The sequence below is a fragment of the Stegostoma tigrinum genome, chromosome 41, assembly GCF_030684315.1.
Source record: "Stegostoma tigrinum isolate sSteTig4 chromosome 41, sSteTig4.hap1, whole genome shotgun sequence".
Classification (NCBI taxonomy): domain Eukaryota; kingdom Metazoa; phylum Chordata; class Chondrichthyes; order Orectolobiformes; family Stegostomatidae; genus Stegostoma; species Stegostoma tigrinum.
Window position 1 is genome coordinate 4,947,240 of NC_081394.1, and position 25,110 is coordinate 4,972,349.

The 25,110-nt window shown below is 51.1% G+C and overlaps 1 protein-coding gene across 1 annotated transcript; it reads right to left on the bottom strand.

Moving 5' to 3' along the window:
- Positions 1–391: 391 nt before the first annotated feature.
- LOC125448460 (D(2) dopamine receptor A-like) lies at positions 392–24,633 on the bottom strand. The gene is made up of 8 exons (XM_059641304.1): positions 24,598–24,633; positions 21,068–21,372; positions 15,412–15,521; positions 10,948–11,087; positions 8,914–9,113; positions 8,049–8,135; positions 3,486–3,825; positions 392–803 (listed from the first exon to the last, which is right to left on the bottom strand). The coding sequence occupies exons 2-8, from the start codon at positions 21,344–21,346 to the stop codon at positions 607–609; spliced, it is 1,353 nt and encodes a 450-aa protein (XP_059497287.1). The 5' UTR covers positions 21,347–21,372; positions 24,598–24,633; the 3' UTR covers positions 392–606.
- Between the last annotated feature and the right edge of the window lie 477 nt (positions 24,634–25,110).

Here is a 25,110-nt window from a genome sequence, read left to right on the forward strand (position 1 = left end):
AATGACCTAGTGTGCCACTCAACTGTGCTACAAAGCTGACTTATCACCACCTCAATTATGGATGGCCAATAAATCCCTGCCATTGTCAGCAATGCCCATGTCCTGTGAATGAACAAAATGAAGACCCCCCCTTATAGTTTTTTAGAACACAAGATGCTAAGTCCTTTTCATCCATCCCTGTGTAATCTATAGGTTAAGCTTCATATCAACACAATGAGCAGTGATTACAATAGGCGGCAACATTGATACCAGGAAATGAGAACTTTAATAGGGAGCACAAGAGCTAGACTCTGAGTAGGCAGTGATGAAAGGAAGTGTATTGCAGTGTAGAGAGACTGTGTACATAGACGACACAACATTGAGGTGTGAAAATTCAACTTTTATTGTCATTTTCGGAAGGTGCCAATTGCTCCTGGTCCCATGTTAGACAGGAAGTGGTCAATCAGGCTGCCATCTTGGACAGGAAGCGATCATTCAGGCTTCCTTTGATGGTGCTGTGAAGACACAGCAGAGACACAATTGGCCAAGGTGTGGGCTCCTTAAACGTGTCCAGTGTCTGTGAGTGTCACAGTCGGGCTCCCTCAGTCGCCAGGCACAGCTGCAGCATCAGCAATGCAGGATCTTCATGAAGGCTTTGCGAAACTCCACGTTGAAGGTGGTGTAGATGATGGGGTTGACAGCACTGTTGACATAACCCAGCCAGGTGCAGGCGCTATAGAGCGCTGGTGGGATGGAGCACCTCTGGCAGTGCACATTCAGGATGTGTGTGATGAAAAATGGCAGCCAACAGATGATGAAGACACCTGCAAGATATACAGAGAGGACAAGAGCTGTTAACAATGACATGCGTGTGTGCACACATGCTCTCTCTATCACACACACACATATTCTCTCACACACGCATACACACACACTCGCTCACCGATATACACACGCACAGACACTGGTTGTCTCACTTTCGCACACATAGACATACTCTCACACTGACACACAGATACTCCCACACACAGACACTCTCACACGGACACATACACACTCTCTCTCATGCACACACTCACTCGTCTCACTTTCGTACACGTAGACATACTCTCAAACTGACACACACACACTCTCTCTCTCACACACATACACATGTTCTTACTGTGCATTCTCCCTTAGTCAATAGGCCTCACCCACATGGCACCTGGGCTCTTTGTGAATTGTGTCCGGGCGTACAGTTCTTTGCTGATGTTCACAAATCTATTCCACATTTAAAACAGCCGACATATGACACAGTGATTTCAGAACAACTTTAGCCTCTCATTCCATCTCACTGTGATTCAATGTCACCCCACCTACTGTTCTAGAGCATTTTGGCCCATTGTAACTTCAGGAATTAACACAGAACAGTACAGCACAGAATAGGCCCTTTGGCCCACAATGTTGTGCTGAGCTATTCCTACTCTAAGCTCAAATTAACCTGCATTCCCTTCATTTGACTTATCATCCACATGCCGATCCACGAGCCACATAAATGTTCTAGACTACTGTGTTGTTGTGGAAGCCAGTTGTTAATCTACCTCATTGTGAAACCATGGAATAAGGCCTATTGTTCTAGATCACAGTGAGATCATGTATGTTGGTTTACAGCTCATGATAACTCTGTCTTCACCTATTTTCCAAGATTATGATGAGAACAGGAAATACAAGATAAGGCCATAGGTTACTGTGTCTCAGTCCATTATGGTTCTGGATCATTACGGAACCCTATTGTTCTAGATAGTTGTGGCATCTTGGAACATGAACTTGGTCTGGATCACTGTGATTCCTTTTATGTATGCCTCCTGTTCGAGAACATTAAGGAACACCAAAATGCACTGTGTCAATATAACGCTTGGTCTATTGTTCTGGAACAACATGAAACTTGGTCTGTTGTTCCATATCATCACCATGCAAGGTAGCCCATTGGTTTAAATCATCAGGACCAAATGGACAGTACCCACTGATTCTTCATCATGTGAGATTTTGTAAGTCATTCGAGGGTTCCAGGTCATCGTGAATATTTGCAGTGCAGCCTCTTTATCAAGGGTATTGTGAGGCGATGGAACATAGTATATCCTTATAGATCATTGTGATTCCATTACTGCGATCATAGTTTTGGATTATTGTGAGGACAATAGAGCCCAGACTATAGTACGAGTTTATAGTGTTACCGTTAAATTCCAATTTCTCCAGATCTTTGAGAGTCGAAGTCACTCCACATATTGTTCAAGGTTATTGGGATTTGCAGAGATTTAATCTGTTGTTCCTTATCAAACTAACACCAGAAACACGGCCGGTTGTTCTAGATCCTTATGACAGTGTGCAACTTGGTGTAATGTTCTAGAATGCAACAGAACCTTGGAAGCTGGCCTACCATTCTAGATTATCGCACAGCCCTTTGGACTGGATAATTATCACAACATGGACTACATCTTACAGGTTGAGGTCATTGTAAGAAGATGTGAGTTAGTTTGTAGCTCTGGATAATCACAGCTTGGAGTCATAGAGTCACAGAGCTGTACAGCTCAGAGATATGCCCTTCAGTCCATGCTGACCTGATATCCTATTTAAATCTAAGCCCATATGTCAGCATTTGGCCCATATCCCTCTAACCCCTTCCTATTCATGTCCCCATCCAGGTGCCTTTTAAATGCTGTAACTGTACCAGCCCCCACCACTTCCTCTGGCAGCTCATTCCATACACGCACCACCCTCTGTGTGAAAAAGTTACCCCTCAGGTCCCTTTTAAATCTTTCCCCTCTCACTTTAAACCTATGCCCTTTAGTTTTGGGCTGTCCCCTACCCCAGGGGGAAAAGATCTTGTCAACTTAGCATATCCATGCCCCTCATGATTTCATAAACTTCTGTAGGGTCACCCCCTCAGCCTCTGGCACTACAGGGAAAATAGCCCCAGCCCCCAAGCCTGCACGGTGGCTCAGTGGTTCGCGTTGCTGCCTCACAGCATCAGGGACCTGGGTTTGATCCCACCCTCGGGTGACTCTCTGTGTAGAGTTTGCACATTCTCCCCGTGTCTGTGTGGGTTTCCTCCGGGTGCTCCAGTTTCCTCCCACAGTCCAAAGATGTGCAGGTTAGGTGGGTTGGCCATGCTAAAGTGCCCAGGGACATGAAGGCGAGGTAGGTTAAATATGTGGAAATGCAGGCACAGGGGAATGTGTTGGACTGGGATGCCCTTCGCGCGGCAGTGTGAACTTGTTGGGCCAAAGGCCTGTTTCCACACTGTAGTGATTCTATTTAGCCTCTTCCTGTAGCTCCAACCCTGGCAACATCCCCTAAATCTTTTCTGAACCCTTCCAAGCTTCACACCACCCTTCCTATAGCAGAATGTCTTGAATTGTAGCCTATTTTTCCAGATAATTGTGAGGGCAATATCAGCACATTAGACATCATTATTCGAGATTATTATGGTGACTTGAGAATTCAGTTCTAGATTGTTCCAGACTCACCTAAGACAATTGCCAACATCTGCGTTGCCTTCTTCTCCTTCTGATGGGACACTTTGCCTTTTGCTGTTATCTTAGCAGTTGGGGCCTGTTTCTCATCCAAAATCCTCTGCACCTCCAAGGCATTCCTCCTGAAGAAACTCCCTGGGCCATCCTGTTCAGGATCCCGGGACGCCTCGCCGGATGAAGGAGCCTTCCACTTCCCAGTCATCAGGCCAGAGCCAGAGGTGGCACCGCGCTGGAAAACCAAGGGAGTTCCTGCCAGCCTGGGCTTACCAAGCTGCTCGACCAAGTGGGCCCTCTCAGTTCTTTCAGGTCCAGCTGTTGCTTCATGCACCAACATCTAGGATTTTCCCAAAGGAACAGAAAAAGAGGTGATGCCAATATCCGCAGCAGAGGAGGGGTCAAGGGAGGCGTGCGACAAGGAAGGGTGTCTCTAGTGTGTCGGGGCTGCAGTGGGTGGGAACTCCTGGAGTACAGCTCAAACACGTTCATGGTAAGTGATCAGATTTTTCTCAGAGATTCTGCGTCAGAGATTGAACTCCAGGCACTGCAATGGAGTAAGGGTGGGGAGGGAGGGAAAAATCCCCCTGGATTCTCCATAACACCACTCAGAGAAGGATTTTCCGACCGGATCGGTGGTCACAGATGGAAAAGCCTGACAGCCAAGTGGAGCAGGTACAGAGGGAGGAATGCCCCACCCACCCCTTCCCAACCCCTGTGAGCATCCAAATAAGCCTGTGGTCCTCACACCCTGTTTGGACAGAGACTCCAGGAGAGGGGTGCAAACTGAAGGACAGAAGGGGCCCTCTTTGCCGAAAGAAACCCCACCAGGACACAAACAAGACCTGGGTAGGCTGGAGGGGGGTGGCAGTGTAGCGATCAAAATGGCAGACAATGGAAACTGTCCCCTGTCATTTGCTCCTGTCCCCCCACAAACAGTGCAAACATCCGAGGTCAGGGTGCGGAGCAGGAGAATTGATCAGCGTGGTGACAGACGCAGTTTGGAGGGAACATTGATAACAAAGTGTGGAGCTGGATGAACACAGCAGGCCAAGCAGCATCTCAGGAGCACAAAAGCTGACGTTTCGGGCCTAGACCCTTCATCAGAGAGGGGGATGGGGAGAGGGAACTGGAATAAATAGGGAGAGAGGGGGAGGCGGACCGAAGATGGAGAGAAAAGAAGGTAGGTAGAGAGGAGAGTATAGGTGGGGAGGTAGGGAGGGCATAGGTCAGACAAGGGAAGATGGACAGGTCAAGGAGGCAGGATGAGGTTAGTAGGTAGAAAATGGGGTTGCGGCTTGCGGTGGGAGGAAGGGATGGGTGAGAGGAAGAACAGGTTAGGGAAGCGGAGACAGGCTTGGCTGGTTTTGGGATGCAGTGGGGGGAGGGGACGAACTGGGCTAGTTTTGTGATGCAGTGGGGGAAAGGGGAGATTTTGAAGCTTGTGAAGTCCACATTGATATCATTGGGCTGCAGGTTCCCAAGTGGAATATGAGTTGCTATTCCTGCAACCTTCGGGTGGCATCATTGTGGCACTGCTGGAGGCTCATGATGGACATGTCGTCTGAGAAATGGAGGGGGAGTTGAAATGGTTCCCGACTGAGAGGTGCAGTTGTTTGTTGCGAACCAAGCGGAGGTGTTCTGCAAAGCGGTCCGGTTTCCCCAATGTAGAGGAAGCCACACCGGGTACAGTGGATACAATATACCACATTGGCAGATGTGCAGGTGAACCTCTGCTTAATATGGAAAGTCATCCTGGGGCCTGGGATAGGGGTGAGGGAGGAGGTGTGGGGGCAAGTGTAGCACTTCCTGCGGTTGCAGGGGAAGGTGCCGGGTGTGCTGGGTTTGGAAGGCAGTGTGGAGCGGACAAGGGAGTCGCGGAGAGAGTGGTCTCTCCGGAAGGCAGACTTCCCTCTCCCCATCCCCCTCTCTGATGAAGGGTCTTGGCCCGAAACGTCAGCTTTTGTGCTCCTAAGATGCTGCTTGTCCTGCTGTGTTCATCCAGCTCCACACTTTGTTATCTTGGATTCTACAGCATCTGCAGTTCCCATTATCATTGGAGGGAACATTGATTGCTTTACTGCAAGACCCAAGGATGACACAATCCCCCGCACATCAGGGAGGATCTGCTCCAAGAGTCAAGGCCCAGATCTGGGGGGGCGGGGGGGGGGGGGGGGTGGTGGTGCGGGGGGTAGGTCGTGTGGCTAGGGAGGGTGGGGGCAAGACACCAGTAGAAGCTGAGGCAAAGGCAGCCATTCTGTGAGATATATGGTGCTACCATGGGATGAGAACCTGAAAAGGAATGTTGGGAAAACGGCGGGAGGACTGGGGATCTATCCCGGTGAGGGAACTGCCTTGCTCTCACTTCCCAACAGCTTCAGGGACGAGCGCGGGTTTCCAATGGTTGGTGCTAATGAGCCCTGGGGCCCAGGTTGGTCCCACAGACATGTGACAAAATGGCGACACAGTCCCCAAAACCAGCAGGAAAGGTGGCAGGAAGAAGAGCCTCATGTGCCTGCAGGATGAGCTGGGTTGGGTCAAGGCCGTTTCTGGTATTTTGAGTACTATGTTGGTGAATTAGTAACCAAGAAATGGCCCATACAGGCTCACTAATTGGGAGCGAAATGATGGCAGAGCTGAGCACCCCCAAACTCCTCTCCCAAGCTCCCCCCCATTCCGGGCTGGAACTAGATAGATGCCTGGCCTGAGGAAGCAGGAGCACCCCAAATGATATGGGACAGAGAGGAGCATTGCCTCCTTCCACAAATAACACAACACGGTTAGCTCCGGCCCAGTCAGACTACGCTCACTTGTAACTACCCCACTGAAGGTCAATCACAGACAGAATAGGATCCCACACTGATCCTGTACACCATCAGGAAACAGGAAGGGATTCGGGTCCATTGGGATTGTCCAATGGGAGTGAATGGGAATACGTTTGATCCATTGGGATTGTGTCCAAGGGAGGTAAATGGGAAGGGGTTTGATCTATTGGAATTGCGCCCACTGGGAGTGAATGGGAAGGGGGTTGGTCCTTTGGGTTTTCATCCAATGGGAGTGAATGGGAAGGGGGTTGGTCCTTTGGGTTTTCATCCAATGGGAGTGAATGGGAAGGGGGTTGATCCATTGAGTTTGTGTCCAATGGGAGTGAATGGGAAGGAGGTTGATCCATTGAGTTTGTGTCCAATGGGAGTGAATGGGAAGGGGGTTGGACCATTGAGTTTGTGTCCAATGGGAGTGAATGGGAAGGGGGTTGGACCATTGAGTTTGTGTCCAATGGGAGTGAATGGGAAGGGGGTTGGTCCATTGAGTTTGTGTCCAATGGGAGTGAATGGGAAGGAGGTTGATCCTTTGAGTTTGTGCCCAATGGGAGTGAATGGGAAGGGGGTTGGACCATTGAGTTTGTGTCCAATGGGAGTGAATGGGAAGGGGGTTGGTCCATTGGGTTTGTGTCCAATGGGAGTGAATGGGAAGGGGGTTGGACCATTGGGTTTGTGTCCAATGGGAGTGAATGGGAAGGGGGTTGGACCATTGAGTTTGTGTCCAATGGGAGTGAATGGGAAGGGGGTTGGTCCATTGAGTTTGTGTCCAATGGGAGTGAATGGGAAGGGGGTTGGTCCATTGGGTTTGTGTCCAATGGGAGTGAATGGGAAGGGGGTTGGACCATTGGGTTTGTGTCCAATGGGAGTGAATGGGAAGGGGGTTGATCCATTGAGTTTGTGTCCAATGGGAGTGAATGGGAAGGGGGTTGATCCATTGGGTTTGTGTCCAATGGGAGTGAATGGGAAGGAGGTTGGTCCAGTGGGTTTGTATCTAATGGGAGTGAATGGGAAGGGGGTTAGTTCATTGAGTTTGTGTCCAATGGGAGTGAATGGAAGGAGGTTGATCCTTTGAGTTTGTGCCCAATGGGAGTGAATGGGAAGGGGGTTGGACCATTGAGTTTGTGTCCAATGGGAGTGAATGGGAAGGGGGTTGGTCCATTGGGTTTGTGTCCAATGGGAGTGAATGGGAAGGGGGTTGGACCATTGGGTTTGTGTCCAATGGGAGTGAATGGGAAGGGGGTTGATCCATTGAGTTTGTGTCCAATGGGAGTGAATGGGAAGGGGGTTGATCCATTGGGTTTGTGTCCAATGGGAGTGAATGGGAAGGAGGTTGGTCCTGTGGGTTTGTATCTAATGGGAGTGAATGGGAAGGGGGTTAGTTCATTGAGTTTGTGTCCAATGGGAGTGAATGGGAAGGGGGTTGATTCATTGGGTTTGTGTCCAATGGGAGTGAATGGGAAGGGGGTTGATCCATTGAGTTTGTGTCCAATGGGAGTGAATGGGAAGGAGGTTGATCCATTGGGTTTGTGTCCAATGGGAGTGAATGGGAAGGGGGTTGATCCATTGAGTTTGTGTCCAATGGGAGTGAATGGGAAGGGGGTTGATCCATTGGGTGTGTGTCCAATGGGAGTGAATGGGAAGGGGGTTGATGAAGTGAAATGCAGGGATTCAGACAGATCCAGTTGTTCTGGAAAGTGACCAAGAGCTGGGAGGGAATCAGTCTCTGGAAATCAATTCTTACCAGTTTCTTTTTGCTCACACTCCTGCTCCCTTGTGATTGGATCATTAAATTGCAAAGTTTAACATCTTCAGGATATGTGCACTTACTCTGAAACAGAATAAAACAGGAAGCAATCTCTTCACAATCGTGCCTACACACAAAGAATTAATATTAGTGTTTCCAAATAGGCCCATAGTTCTACCCGATTGTCCCCATCAAACACTCCCAGGGCAGGGACAGCACAAGGTTGGATATACAGTAAAGCTTTCTCTACACTGTCCCCCCATCAAATACTCCTAGGGCAGGGACAGCACAGGGTTGGATATATAATAAAGCTCCCTGTACACTGTTTCCACCCCCCTCCCTGCCATCAAACACTGCCAGGACAGAGACAGCATGGCATTAGGCACAGAGTAAATCTCCCTCTACAATGTCTGCCATCAAACATGCCCAGGACAGAGATAGCATGGGGTTAGATAGGGAGTAAAGCTCCCTGTACACTGTTCCCCCATGAAACACTCCCAGACAGGGACATCATGGCGTTAGACACAGAGTAAAGCTCCCTCAGTTCTGACCGAAGTGCTGCTCTCTCTAAACCCCTGCATCCCTCAGCGTTACTCCTCCACCCGGGCTCCTCCCCTGAATCCTGAGTTGGAAACTGAATCCGCGAGATTGGGAATTCTCTTCAAGACCACTCGGATGAAAGCCAGTCGGAGCCCAGGTCAAACTGAACCCTTGCCCCTGTTGCAGAGCGAGAGTGAGAGGCAGAATTTAAACCCTGTGCCTGGGGGTGAGGGACCCTGTAGAGCACTTAGCCCCCGCCTCCCCACCAACCCCATGCCCACTGCCATCTCCACCTCACCATCCCTCTGCCCACCTTGCCTACCTTGGTGGGTGCCATGGTCTCCTGCTCTGTTGCCACACCTAACCTCTTCACTGCCACCCTCCTCCTCCTCCGCCTGAGCACAGCGTAGATCTGGACATAAACCAGCAGGGTGACGATGAAGGGAATGTAGAAGGAGACGATGGAGGAGTATAAGACGAAGGAAGGGTTCACAATGGCACAGACAGTGTTGTCCCTTTTCTCTGTAAATACAGGACAGAGTGAATTTACAGCCTCAGCATTGGGAACACGTCGCTGAGTGAGCTTGTTGACTTGCTTACCGAGCTGGCCTGTTCTTGTTCAGAAGTTTTGTCATCGTGCTAGGTGACAACATCAGTGGAGCCTCTGATAAAACGGTGTTATTCTACTCCGCTTGGAATTTATACTGTCTGGTCAGTTATGATGAGTAGTGTCATTTCCGGTTTTGATCTGTGTGGGTTTGTATATGGAGTCCAATTCTATGTGTCTGTGGATTGCATAATGGGTGGAGAACCATACCTCTAGGAATTCCTGTACATGTCTCTGCATTGCTTAGGCTACTATGGTTACCTTGTCCCAGTTAAAGTGATAGCCTTCATTGTCTGAGTGTATCGATAATAAGGAGAGTTTGTTGAGCCCTTTTGCTGCAGTTGATGTCGACGTATTCTGATGGCTAGTTTCCTTCCTGTCTATGCCACAAACATTACACCAGACAGACAGGAAGGATACTGGCCATCAGAATACATGAACATCAGCTAGCAGCAAAACAGCACAATGAACACTCCTTATTATCGATACACTCAGACAATGAAGGCTATCACTTTAACTGGGACAAGGTAACCATAGTAGCCTAAGCAATGCAGAGACATGTACAGGAATTCCTAGAGGTATGGTTCTCCACCCATTATGCAATCCACAAACACATAGAATTGGACCCCATATACAAACCCACACAGATCAAAACCGGAAATGACACTACTCATCATAACTGACCAGACAGTATAAATTCCAAGCGGAGTAGAATAACACCGTTTTATCAGAGGCTCCACTGATATCACCTAGCACGATGACAAAACTTCTGAATGATAGCCAGCCAGCTCAGCGAGCAAGTCAACAAGCTCATCCACAACCCGAGCTACAGATCTTTGCTGAAACTTTAAACCTGTCACTGAGTACAGGGAAAGGAGCAATCTCAGAGTTACAGGAATGGAACTGGTTTGAGGAGTTGGTTTTGCTGATAATCGCTCACACTGGTATTGATCACCCTGACTGATCTACCTCACTGTGAGAAGGTGGTGACAGCTCACGCGTGTGTGTGTGTGGGGGGGGGGGCATGTCTGTGTCTGGGTGTGTGTGTGTGTGTGTGTGTGTGTGTGTGTGTGTGTGTGTGCGCGTGTGCGGCTGTGTGTGAGTGAGTGTGTGCATCTGTGTCTGTGTGTGCAGGTGTATTTTGTGTCTCTGTGTCGGTGTGTTTGTGTGTGTGTCGGCGTTGGGTGTGTGAGTGTGTGTGTGTGTGTCTGTGTGTTAGAGCCTCCCCGTTCCTCCCCAACTATCCCCAAAGAGGCTGTGGGTCATTTCCCTCAAACAGACGAAGCCTGGGGGAGAGCCAGGCTCTTGGCCTTTCAAATTCAGGAAGGAATTTTCAATCAGGTCAACGTGGGGAAGATGTTTCCAATTGTTGGGGAGTTGCAGGGTGAGGGGGTATGACAAGATGGAAGCATTCAGATAAATCCAATGGGGAATTCCCACAGGGAATGGGTGGGGGAATGTGGGACTCGGTCCCACAGGGAGTGGGGAAGTGGTATTGTGCCTGCACGTTGAAGGGGGAAGCTGGGTAGAAACACAAAGGAGGGAAGATTAATCACCATCCTGCCAATGCCGGCGTTCTGGGACGGTAACAGCGAGTGCTGGGGACACCCAGAAGGCCTGGCAGCATCTGTTAAGCTGTGACCACCCCCTTCCAACCATCAGGAATGGGGCTGCTGAGGGAACTGCTTAGAACCCCCCACTCCCCTCTGCACTGTAACCTCCCCCACCCCCCACAAGCCCGCGGCTTACCTGGGTTGTTCTTCAGCCCGAAGAGGAGCGGGCAGGAGATGGCGAATGAGAGCACCCAGACAGTCGTTATCATCAGTGTGACCCTCCGCTTGGAACTATACCGTGTGTTATACAGCATTGGCATGGCAACAGCTGTGTATCTGTTAGGGGGTGTTGGGGGGGGTCGCAAATACAGAACAGCTTAGAGCTGAGCAGGTGGAATGAATGACCTTCAGTTCCAAAATGGCTGATGGGTGAAGTTGGAGGAGGTAGGTTTTGATGGACCGAGCAGCCTACTCCATCGTTCTTGCAGCCAATGGCGACCAATGGAATTGAGAGTGAGGTCAATGGAAAACAGCATGTGATGAGGGAAACAGGAGCGAGGGGGGTTTAGGAGGAGGCTGTTCAGCCCTTCAAACCTAGCCCTTCAGTCTGAAAGAGCCATTGGTGTCTGTTTGGGCATGGATTGCAGACGGAAGAAATGAAAGCCCTTTCTCCTGACCCTTTCTGGCCCTCCCGGCTGGAAAGGAGATAACTCTTCTTTCCCCAAGGGCCTCAGTAGTAATCCCAGACTCATCTCAGCTCGCGCTCCCCAACCATTTCCTTTCTGTGTTCCTTCACAGGCATCACCAGCTGGCAGTTGGACCACCCAAGACTGCCCACAGCATAGCTCCCTGCTTGGCTCTTTAAGAGGACAGCTGGGGGTATCAGACCCACATTGGTGTGGGTCTGGAGTCACACGTAGGCCCAGACTGGGAAAGGACAGCAGATTTCCTTCCCTGAAGGACATTAGTGACCTGGGTGGGTTTCAATGGCAGTCGATGACAGTCAGTATCACAGAGAAACCCCTCCCGTTCAGTTCATCAGGTTTAAAGTCCACCCAGCTGCTCCAGTAGGGGATTGGAGACCACATCCTCAGAGAACGAGACTTGGCGGGGGGTGATGGCGTTTCTGACACAGTGAGCTTCCCACGCTGCCTCCAACTCCTACTGTATAGCTTCCCCCAGCCCCACCACCCTCTCCCCAGAGTGGTCAGTCTGTCTCAGAGATGGAAACTGGATGGGGAGGGGCTGAGAGATGAGCCTCCGGATCAAGTTAGGCCTTAGCACCAGGCCTGAGCTGATCTATGCCAGGCCAAAGGTAAACACATTACCACAAAAGCATGCTGGGGCCTTCTGGCCGAAGTTAAACAGGAATGGGTGGGGCGGGAGTGGTTTAAGGTACCTTCCTGGTGCCTCAAACATGTGTAAATGTCATGTTGTACAAGTGAGAAAGGCTTTGGGGTTTGTTTTGTTGGTGACAGTCAAAACTCCAATGCTTGTTTCTTCACATGTTACTGCACAGAACCGAACTGCTTCAGTGACCCTGTGTGTACAGGAAGATATTTTTACAAATAAACTATTTTTTTGAAATAAAGAGGCAGCCCGAAGACGAACATGGTGTGACAACATAGACGACTGGAAGGGGAGGAAAGACCAGGCCTGATAAAATCTCCATAGACCTGCCTCAAGAACTCCCAATAACCTGGCAACTCGGGGAGGGGGAGATTTAATTCACTCCCGGGCACTCGGGGAGGGGGAGAGTTAATTCACTCCCGGGAACTCGGGGAGGGGGAGAGTTAATTCACTCCCGGGAACTCGGGGAGGGGGAGATTTCATTCACTCCCGAGAACTCGGGGAGGGGGAGAGTTAATTCACTCCCGGGAACTCGGGGAGGGGGAGAGTTAATTCACTCCCGGGAGGGGGAGATTTAATTCACTCCCGGGAACTCGGGGAGGGGGAGAGTTAATTCACTCCCAGGAACTGGGGAGGGGGAGATTTAATTCACTCCCGGGAACTCGGGGAGGGGGAGAGTTAATTCACTCCCGGGAACTCGGGGAGGGGGAGATTTCATTCACTCTCGGGGAGGGGGAGATTTCATTCACTAACCCCTGACAGAATCGTGGGGATGACAGCTCTGCCTGATGAGGGAAGGTTGGATTGGATTGGTCTATGTTCACTTTGCTTTCAGGGAGTCGGGTAGCTCAGTTGGCTGGATGCCTGGTTTGCAGCTGCGGGAGTTCGATTCTCGCACCAGCTGGGGTTACCGTGAAGAGGTCTCGCCCTCGCACTTCGCCTAAGGCATGCCGACCTCAGGATAAATCCCACACCGGACCTCAGAGAGGGAGAGCATGAATATTCTCTGAGACTCTGGCATTAACATTCACTGGAATTTTGAGGGAGGAGAAGCGCTCTTGTGGGAGACAATGATAGAGTTTCACTTGGCGGAGGGGGACACAGATTGGGGAAAGGTGTATTCCCTGCACACCCCCTTGTGGGAGTGACAGCAATCGGTGTGGGGGACCATGTAGGCATCTGCAGATGGTGTGAAGTTCGGCCTAGAACTGAACATAAGGTGCACATGTCATTTACGAAGCGCAGGCCGACAGCAGTGAGTATTCATTCTGGGCTTTAGGGGGTCAGATGGGTTCCTGCTCCTCTCGCTGATCAAACACACTGCACATTCTTCAGGGAGGTGGGCTGGGGGCTGGTGGCGGTTGGAAGAGAGTGTTGGCACAGGGGACCTGAGCCTTGCCTGGCCTCAGTCCACACACACACACACAGAGACACTCACAGACACACTCACACGCACAGACACTCAGTCACACACACACACTCTCTCACTCACAGACACGCTCACACACTCTCTCTCTCATATATACACACACTCTCTCCCTCACGTTCACACTCTCTCTCACACACCCTTGCGCACACACAGTCTCACACACATGCATACACACAGGCACACACACATACTCTCAGACACGCACACAGTCAAATACACGCAGACATACACACAATCTCTCTCTCACCCACTCACTACAGAGACACACACACACACACTCTCACGTGCACACACAATACTCACACATAAACACTCTCACGCACACACACATGGACACACACGCACACAATCTCACTAGATTGGGTTCGATGATGGACCCATCAATGAGCACAGTGGCCAGGCATGGAACGTTGGATGTCTGCACTCGGGCTAGATTTGAGGAAGACATACCCCCAAATCCTTACCGCACACCACCCCCCCTTCAGTGAAGTTAGCCATCACTGTAGCAATCCCCTGGTCTTTGTGGGCTTTACCATGGGCTCTGTGCCTCTCAATGAACAGTGAATCAGGGAGGGCCCTCTTTCCCCCCCCCCCCCACTCCCCACACGGGAGGAGGTGACCTTCCACCATCCTCCCTTACCACCCCACTCCCCACACAGGGAGGAGGTGACCTTCCCCCACCCCCTGAAGCAGGGAGATCACCCCCCCCTTTACCACCCCACTCTCCACACAGGGAGGAGGTGACCTTCCCTCAGCCCCTGAGGCAGGGAGACCTCCTCCCAATCACCCCCACGACCACCAATCCCCTTAGCGAAGGTGATCACAGTTTGCAGTGTCACAGAGACCCTCCTAGTGCAGCCTGCTTCTCCCCGGACAGCGGGACATGAGGTTAGGTGTTTCCAGGGACCCCTCTCCCATCACCCTCTTGTGTTTCCGCGAGGATTCCATTGATACCAGGTGATGGGGGAGTGGGGGGAGGAAGGAGGGGGCTTTGGTTCCCAGTTGATACCAGGTGATGGGGGAGGAAGGACGGGGCTTCGGTTCCCAGTTGATACCAGGTGATGGGGGAGGGGGGGGCTTTGGTTCCCAGATGATACCAGGGGGTTGGGGGGAAGTGGGGGGCTTTGGTTCCCAGTTGATACCAGGTGATGGGGCGGGGGGGAAGGGGGGAGGCTTTGGTTTCCAGTTGATACCAGGTGATGGGGGAGTCGGGGGAGGAAGGACGGGGCTTTGGCTCCCAGTTGATACCAGGTGTTGGGGGAGTGGGTGTAGGAAGGACGGGGGCTTCGGTTCCCAGTTGACACCAGGCGATGGGGGAGGGGGGAGCTTGGGTTCCCAGATGATACCAGGTGATGGGGGGTGGGGGGGGGGGGAAGAAGTGGGGGCTTTGGTTCCCAGTTGATACCAGGTGATGGGGGAGAAAGAAGGGGGTCTTTGGTTCCCAGTTGATACCAGGTGATGGGGGTTGGGGGGGAAGAAGTGGGGGCTTTGGTTCCCAGTTGATTCCAGGTGATGGGGGGGAAGAGGGGCTTTGGTTCCCAGCAGGGGGGATGGCCTTTTGAATCCTCCGTTGACCTTCGTGGTGGGGGTGTGGGTGGTTGGCGTGGGGGGGGGGGGGGGCGCGGTGGTATGAGGTGGCTCGGGGCTGAGGGCAGAGTCTCGAAGAGGTTGCGGGGGGTTGGATGGGATAAACACAGGAGGGAGAGACGGATAGAAGGGGTCGGGCCGTGTTGAAGGAGCTCGGTGCCGGGTGGGATGGGGTGTATGCGGTGAGCGTGAACACGGGGCAGATGGGCCGAAGGTCCTGTTTCTGCCCCGAGAACGCCATCGGAACCACCTCCCACCTCCCCCCCCCCCCCCCCCCCCCCGACCCCTCGTTACCTGTCGATGCTGATCGCACACAGGTTGAGAATGCTGGCTGTGCAGAACATCACGTCGAGTGTCACAAAGATATCACAGTGAACCCAGCCGAACCACCACTCCCCGACGACCTTCGAGAGGGAACACAGACAGCATCAGAGCTTTGACTGAGCAGACAACATATCCTCGCTCTCTCTCTCTCTCTCACTCCCACCGCCCCCACACCCCCAGCAGACATGAGACCACTGTTCTGGCCATTGAGTCAGACTAGAAATCTCATCGCAATTAACTGCGGACTGTCAGAAAATGAGAGACATTCCTCCCTCACGTACAGACACCGTATCTCCGGGGTCATCTGTATCAACACCTCCTTGTGGGCTTCATAAAAACTCCTTGGGAGATTCGCAGCAGGTCAAAGGTGCTATAGAAACTGAGAAGAAGACACAGAAGCTTGAACACGCACCAGCAGATTCAGGTATAGCTTCTTCCCGGCTGTTATTAGACTGCTCCTATAAACTCTCTAACTTCAAACAGCGTTGATGTTGTTCTTGGTGATCTTGCCTAGAACACGTCCTGCGCGGTGTAATCTGTACACTTCTGTCTCAGAGTTTTTTTTCCACATTATGGTCTGTATGTCCTTGCTTGCCCCTTACACAAAGCTTTTCACTGTACTCGGGTACCCATGACAAAGTGTGAAGCTGGATGGACCCAACAGGCCAAGCAGCATCAGAGGAGCTCAAAAGCTAACGTTTTGGGCCTAGACCCTTCATCAGAAAAGGGGGATGGGGTTCTGAATTAAGTTGGGAGAGAGGGGGAAGCGGGTTGAAGACGGATAGAGGAGAAGATAGGTGGAGAGGAGACAGGCAAGTTAAAGAGGCGGATAACATTTTCTCTAAGCAACATGCAAAATATTTATTCACGTTGATTTTTTAAAAGTAAATTTCATCAGTAAATGACCAACTTACAAAACAAAATCTGGCTATCTTCACATTCCACACACACAAACGCTTGAAGCAAATAGCTTTATCTGAACATCAGGGAGGTGCCGTGGTTAGCACCTGCTGCTGTATATGCCCAGGGACCTAGGTTCAATTCTGAGTCGACTTTGCACATTCTCCCTGTTCAGCATGGGCACCTTCCAGGCGCTCCTCTTCCTCCTATAGTGGATTGGCTTTGCTTAAACTGACGGCAGCGTCCAAGCTGGGCAGGTTAGCCATGGGCAAGTGCAGGGATGGAGTAGATTCAAGGGCCAGGCTCCAGACTATAGACATTGTATGCATTACTCTAGCAGATCTTAGCCCAGCATCGCAATAATCTTCCATTTGGAAATTAATACTTCCGTTGCACCTGACATGAATCAGACATCCAGAATATTGCTTCCACACATGGGCTGTTTTATGCGTTTGTCACTGGGATTCTTGAGGCCATTACAACTTTATTGAAAATCACATAAAATTCGAAAATTGTAATCTGGGGAACTCCGGGAGAAAATTATTCCGAGAAACGAGACTCGTTGACGGCCAAGATAATGAGGAATACAAATTAGCTCGAAACTCCAGTCAGTTTCATTCTCGATATAACTAATTTTGTTCCAGGTTTTATTGTGCGGGAATGGTGTGATTAGAACACTAGCAAAATCATTACAAAAAAATTAATTAGCTTGCTGTCAGTGATAAGGGATAAATATTTGTCATTTCTGCACGAGTGGATTGATCGCTTTAATGGCTGTATAAAGTGGGACTGAGGATTTGAGAACGACTGCACGGTCATAGTCCTTGGGAACATGTCCCCAGGGTGGGCTGGGGAAATAACAGGCGGATTGGAGGAAGAGAGTTGCCTGCTCAGTGGGCATACTCTCTCTCCAAGCTGGGTCCCTCAAACCGCAATAAACAGGGAGTGGGCCATTCAGGGCCAAGGCACTCTCTCTGTTGCTGTACCGTGGGTCTGGCCCGCCCCTACCCCCACCCCGAACCCGCGCCGTTGCAGTCACCCAAGCCATCTTCCCACTTCATCTGGAGAGTCTAAGACGGACCGTGTCCGCAAGTGGACAAAACCCTGGATAGGCTGGAGAAGAACATGTCACCCTCATCCTGATGGCCACCATTGTGTGCAGCAGCAGGGAGCGGACAGCAACACCTTAGAGAGACATAGCATCTCGGAGCTGCAGGAGGCCATTCAGCACCATTTACTATGATCATGGCTGATCATCCAACGCTGTCCCGTGTTCCCGCTTCTCCCTCATTCCCTTTGATCCCTCAGAACTACCCCTAACTCCTTCTTGAAAACATTCGATGCTTCGGCTTCAGTTGCTCTCTGCTTTTCTCCTCATTTCTGTCCGAAACGGCCTACCCCATTTGCTTAGACCCGTGACCCACCCGCCCCCCACCCCAACCCCCGCCCCGAGCTTCCCGGGAACGGCGTTCCTGCATCCACCCTGCCTGGTCCTGGTAGAACTTTGTACGTTTCTTTTGAGATCCGTCTTCCCTCGTTCTTCAGAATTCCAGCGCATCTAACCCCAACTGGTTTAATTTCCCGTCAAATGTCAGTCCTGCCAGCTGAGGAACCAGTCTGTTGAGATTTTCTCCACACTCCCTCCATCTCCAGAACGTGCTCCCTCAGACAGGGAGAAATGTGCATCATTCTCACTGAGGCCCCTGTACCATTGCCTGATCTCTTGAATGGGACTCGAAAGATCCCTGAGGGGATCTGGTTGGCTGGAGGCTGATAGGATGGACCTTGTGGTCGAGGCTGGAACTGGGGATAGGGGCTGGGTACAATTTCCAAACTCGGTGAAATAAGGAGGAATCTCTCACACAGTCACACGGTACAGAAACAGACCCTTCAGCCCAACCAGTCAGTCCCAAACAAAAGTACTCCCTGCTCTTGGCGCACATCGCTCCAAGCCTTTCCTAGTCAGGTACTTATCCAAATATCTTTTAAACGCTGTAACTGTACCTGCGTCCACCAATTCCTCAGGAAGTTCATTCCACACACAAACCACCCTCTGTGTGAAGAATTTGCCCCTCACATCTCTTTTAAACCACTCTCCTCTCACGTTAAAAAATATGCCCCTGGTATTGAAATCCCCCATCCCAGGTAAAAGACAGCTACCATTAACACTGAGGAAAGGTCACTGGACCCGAAACATTAACGCTGTTTTTTCCTTCACAGATGCTGCCAGACCTGCCGAGCCTTGCCAGCAACTCTGTTTTTGTTCCTGCATCCACAGTTCTTTCCAGTTTTTATTTACTATATCTATACCTCTCATGATTCGATAAACTTCTTCAAGGTCACATCTCAACTTCCTGCCCTCCAGTGAAAAAAAAGTCTATCCACCCGAAGGTTGCAGGAACAGCAACTCATATTCCGCCTGGGAACCCTGCAGCCCAATGGTATCAATGTGGACTTCACCAGCTTCAAAATCTCCCCTTCCCCCACCGCATCCCAAAACCAGCCCAGCTCATCCCCTCCCCCCACTGCATCACAAAACCAGCCCAGATCGTCCCCTCCCCCCACTGCATCCCAAAACCAGCCCAGCTCGTCCCCTCCCCCCACTGCATCACAAAACCAGCCCAGCTCGTCCCCTCCCCCCACTGCATCCCAAAACCAGCCCAGCTCGTCCCCTTCCCCCACCGCATCCCAAAACCAGCCCAGCTCATCCCCTCCCCCCACTGCATCTCACAACCAGCCCAGTTCGTCCCCTTCCCCCACCGCATCCCAAAACCAGCCCAGCTCATCCCCTCCCCCCACTGCATCCCAAAACCAGCCCAGTTCGTCCCCACCTGCCTAAACTGTCCTTCCTCCCATCTCAAGCCCCACCCCCATCTCCTACCTACTAACCTCATCTTGCCCCCCCCCCCCCCGCCTTGACCTGTCCATCCTCCCTGGACTGACCCACCCCCATCCTAACTTCTCACCTACACTCACCTTTACTGGCTCCATCCCCACCTCCCTGACCTGATCATCTTTTCTCCAACCCATCCGCTCCTCTCATCTCAACCCCCACCCCCACCTCCTACCTACCAGTCTCATCCCCACCTCGTTGACCTGTCCATCTTCCCCTGACTGACCCACCCCCATCCTAACTCCCCACCTACACTCACCTTCACTGGTTCCATCCCCGCCTCCTTGACCTGTCCGTCTCCTGGCCACCTATCTTCTCCTCTATCCATCTTCCGTCCGCCTCCCCCTCTCTCCCTATTTATTTCAGAATCCCCTCCCCTTCCACCATTTCTGAAGAAGGGTCTGGACCCGAAACGTCAGCTTTCCCGCTCCTCCGATGCTGCTGTGTTCATCCAGCTCCACATCTTGTTATCCCAGCCTTTCCAGCTTTTCCCTGGAAGTCAAAGGCTCTATTCTAGACAACATCCTGGTAAAACTTTTCTGAGCTCTCTCTAGCTTGATAATATCCTTCCTATTACGGGGTGATCAGAGATGGACACAAAATACTCCAGAAGAGGCCTCATTGACATCCTGTACAACGTCCTCACAGAAGGTCCAGAAATTCACATCCCTCGTGAGGAAGTAGAGTCATCGAATGGGAATACAGCGAGGGGAAACAGTCAAAAACAGAAGTTGCTAGATAAGCTCAGCAGGTCTGGCAGCATCCATGAAGAGAAACTCAGTTAACGTTTCAGCACCGGTGACCCTTCCTCGGAATGTCTCAAAATCTCCCAAAAGGTCGGTGGCCAGGGAATAGATGAGGAATAATAGCAAGTGCCTTGGATCTGAGAAACCTTAACACACATGTTCTCTGGTCACTTAAAGCATTAAGGCAGGGAGATAAAAGTTGCATAGAAGGCATTACTGGGTCTATATTGTCTGTCGAAGAACGACAATTGATCTCTTTCAAACCTACGATTTATTCACTCGTATCACGTGGACATTGCTGCAGTGGCGTGTACTATCAACAAGAAGCTCGACACCATCCAAAACGGAGCAGCGCCCGCTCGATCGGCCCCACATCCACAAACATCCCACTCCCTCCCCCCACCGACGCTCAGCCGCAGCAGTGTGTACCATCTACAAGATGCTCTGCAGAGACTCACCAAAGATCCTCAGGCAGCACCTTCCAAACCCACGACCCACTTCCATCGGGAAGGACAAGGGGCAGCAGATACATGGGAACACCAGCCCCCTGCAAGTTCCCCTCCACTCCCCATCCTGACTTGGGAATATATCCCCGTTCCTTCAGTGTCGCTGGGTCAGAATCCTGGCATTCCCTCCCCAAGGGTCAACCCACAGCACACGGGGACTGCAGTGGTTCAAGAAGGCCCCAACCTCTCAAGGTGGGGGGAACTAGAGACAGGGGCAATAAACCTAGAGACGTCCACACCTCATGAGTGAATGAAGAACATCTGCCAGCAACAGTCGAATAGCGAGTGGACACTTTACCTCGCTCTGAAAACTAAAGCTATCTCGTCAGCGCTGGAGGCACTCAGGAAGGAAGGCGCTACACAAATGAAGCAAATTCAGGGCGCAGTCCTTGGACAGGCCTGATGTCGGGGGAGGGGTGGGGGGGGGGGGGGTGGGGCTGGTGGTCACCATATTTCTTGGTCGTGTCTTAACATTCGGATGATGGGGCCAAGGGGAGAGGATTTGGTGCCCAGGAGGTCAAGGCCTGAGATTGTTCCGGTAGCTTCCGACCAACGGGGGAGCAGGTGGCTTTCTGTGTTACCTCGAGGTAGACGACCCAGGGCATGACCAGGGTGGCCACTAGTAGATCCGCCACTGCCAGGCTCACAATGAGGTAGCTGGTCGTGGTCTGCAGCGCCCGCTCCCGCGATACCGCCATGCACACCAGAACGTTGCCGAAAACCACCGAGAAGATCAGGAGGCTGAGCAATGCAGCGTAGTAATTGTACCCGGGCTTGCACCCGTCGACGGTCCCGTTGGCCCAAGCCACCAGCTCCCTCCGCTGCAAGTCATTCAGGGCTGCCACACCCGGGGCCGCCATTTGGCCGCGACCTCCCCCTCGGCGAGCTGTGGAAGCAAGGAGACGCGACTTTAGCAACAACCAAACAGCACAGCGAGAGGGGCAGAAGGGCCTTGCACCTCGCCAGGGGGCCCTGGAAGTGACAGGGCAGGTGGACACAGGGGGTAAACAGAGCTCATGGGGCGCTTTCCTTCGTCAGGAGAGCAGCTGAACTCAAAGAACGAAAAGAAACGAAGAACAACAGAGCGCAGCAACAGGCCCTTCGGCCCTCCAAGTCTGTGCCGACACATTTTGCCCTTCCGCACGAAAACTGCCTTCTCTTACACTTTGCTATTACGAGGGGGCGTAGTTTTAAAGTGAGTGGGGGTAGATATAGGGGAGACGTCAGAGGTAGGCTCTTTAGTCAGAAAGTGGTCAGGGCACTCCCGGAGAGGGTAGTGGAGTCTGGCTCATTCGGGGCACTTCAGCTGCTATTAGATAGGCAAATGGATGATAGTATAAGGTAGGGGTGGAGGTTAGATAGAACCTTAGGTTTAGGGCAAAAGTTCGGCACATCATCGTGGGCTGAAGGTACTGTGCTGTGCTCTTCTATGTTCTGTGTACAGAATCCATATCCCTCTATTCCCTCCCTATTCACGTATTTGTCCAGGAGTCTCTTGAAAGCTGCTGCTGTGTCTGCTTCGACCACCTCCTCTGGCAACGTGTTCCAGGCACTCATCACCCTTTCTGTGAAAAACCTGCCTCGCACATCTCTTTTAAACGTTAGCCCCTCGCACCTTGAACCTGTGTCCCCTTCACAACTGAACCCTCCGCCCTGGGAAAAAAAAAGCCTCATACCTTCTACCAGAACCTCACTGTCCGTTAGCCCATTTCAAGCACTGCTTGCTGTGAAATAACGCTTAATGTTTGAACAGCCGGCGAAGGGAAGGAATGTTCCACAGACGGGAAGCGCTGGAGAAACTCAGCAGCACCCGTGGAGAGAGAAACAGAGCGATCGTTTCAGGTCCGGTGAACAGCAACCGGTTCTGAAGGAGGGTCGCTGGGCCCGAAACGTTAAGTCTGCTGGAATTGATTGGGATCTTCCTGTGCTCCATCTAGCACCTCTCCCCTGTCCCTGCTCTTGGTCCATTACAAGGCAACACCTCAGGGCTGCAATACCCCCTGCTAAACCCTCACAGAGTGGCAGCCAGACATAAGGGCGTAAAATTTACTTGCTCCATCCCAAAGTGTCCATCGAAAAGCGGCCTCAACATTTACTGAGTCGGCCTTTGTACAAAACGTTATATAAAATATAACATTTACCAAAGGTGCCACAATTAGAAATTGAGTAGGAACACAAGTTGATAGCATAAACAAACTGCCTGATCAGAGATATTCATCAATTCGATCAAGCCGTTTGCGCTTCAGACATTACACACAGACCATTTATTATGTGAGCGATACATACGGCGACACAGTGCTCACAGAGAAATTCACCGGAGACAGAACAAACAGCTGGCTCGCAGCCCCTCATTAAGCCACTCATTGAGTGAATGTTGGTCCACAATTTATTCAACAGGCAGTGGCTTCAGAGAGCCTGATAAGTCCGCCCCTAGTTCTGGCATCGTCCTTGTACATCAACCGTTTTCCCTTCCATCTCTTCCAGATCCTCGACATCTTTTACTTAATCCAGGGTGGTCAGCTCAACTGCTTCTTACACCGGGGTAACACGGAGAACTGCGGGTATCTGAATCAAGGATAGAAACTGCTGGAGAAACTCAGCACGTTCGGGCAGCCTCTGCGGAAAAAGCAGAGTAACATTTCGAGTCCTGTGACTTTTCTTCAGAGTTGCAGTATTGAACGAGGGACATTGGCATTAACTCTGAAAAGACCTTGTCGGTTCACCCTATCCATGCCCCTCATGATTTTATAAACCTCTATAAGGTCACCCCCTCAGCCTCCGACTCTCCAGGGAAAAAAGCCCCAGACTATTCAGCCCCTCCCTGTAGCTCAAACCCCCCAACCACATCGTTGTAAATCTTTTTTGAATCAAGTTTCATAACCAGGAGACCAGAACTGAACACAGTGATCAGTCTGTCTCCAGACCTGGCAATGGAGTTCACCAATCCACAAGCCTGTCGACCACACCCCACACGACCCCTGATCTCCCCCACCTCCCATCCCCCAAACCCACTTAAGACCCAAGCTGCCCGAACCCAAATGCAAAAATATTCAGTCCCAGGATCTGTACCTGTGCAGAGAGACCAGATCCGTGCCCTTCTGCCTATTCCATTCCCTCTTTCCTGAAATCAATCTCTTTGCCCCGTGTTATATCTAATTCGATCTAACTGAGCTCCTTCTCCACGCAATTCACCTCTGTGCAACGTGGAACACCCGACATCGAACGACGCACGCACCATAGAACATAGAACATAGAACATAGAACAGTACAGCACAGAACAGGCCCTTCAGCCCACAATGTTGTGCCGACCATTGATCCTCATGTATGCACCCTCAAATTTCTGTGACCATATACATGTCCGTAGTGTCCACACCTCTGAGTTAGTGGACCTGGGTTCAATTCCCACCTTCTCCAGAGGGTGCATTCTAACATCTCTGAGCGGGTTGATTTGGAAAATATTGACGTGATGAGCTGCAGTGGGGATTTCAGGGCTCCTCAAGTCTGCCCTGCAGTTCGATAAGAGTCAGTTGATTGACTTTCAGGCTCCCAGCTCCTCCTCAAAACCTTCGACAGCCACTCACAGAATCGAGAATCATTCCTACCGCTGCCGATAAAATACTCAAGAGACCTTGCACTGATCCCTGAGAAAGGGATTCTCACTCTCGTCTGAAGTGGGAACCACTTTGAAAGTAAACGGTGCCCCCTAATTCTAGCCCCTTCCCACATATGGTTCACCTTCTGAGCCTCTCATACCCCTCAGGATATTGGACAATTCGTTTGGCTAAACGTCAGTCTAACCTTCCTCCCTTAGATTCAGCCATTTTATCACAGAGAGAACTTCGCCCAACCCAAATATGTCCTTTCTAAAGTTAACAGAGCAAAACAGTACACAGTTTACTTGACTAGTCTTATCAACCCCCTCTACATCTGTAGGAAAATACACTGACTTGTATATTCCCTACAATAAACAACAATCTGCTTGTGAATTACTTGCTGAACCTGCGTACTAACTGTGCCACACACTCACCTTCAGAATAAATCCATCTTTGTATCTGCCCCTCTCTATCTGCCTCTCCCCTGCAGCATTCACACAGGAGGGAGATATACTCACACTCTCAGCTGCTGTGTGCTGTCAGCACAGACTCACACTCTCTGTCAGAGACGTACTTTTCCCAGCTCCATCCCCTCTCTCTCGATAGCGTGATCCTCTGGTGACACTGAAGCCTGTAAGCCAATCAGAAATGCTGCCAAAGACCAGGAATCCATTTCCCGAGAGAACCATTGGCTGTCTGGGGAGGGGTTAGAGCAAGAGGGGTCCCCTGCCTCTTGGGTTCCACGTCCATCACTCGCCTCTTCACAACGGGAAAGGGATTTATGAGGAATTGACGTACAGCCTCGAATGAACAAGGAGAGAAAATATTAAACTCACCGGCTGCCTCTTCAACTATTAGTGTCTCAGAACTTCTCAGTTGTTAAGCAAGCCATAGGTGTTCCTATCAAAAAATAGTGTCTCCGATTCTAATTATTAATTAGTATTTCCACTTTAGATTCTCAGAGAGCGCCAGGAACATAGAATATAAGAGCAAGATGTTTCTCAGCCCCTCAACTGCTCTGCTGTCAATTA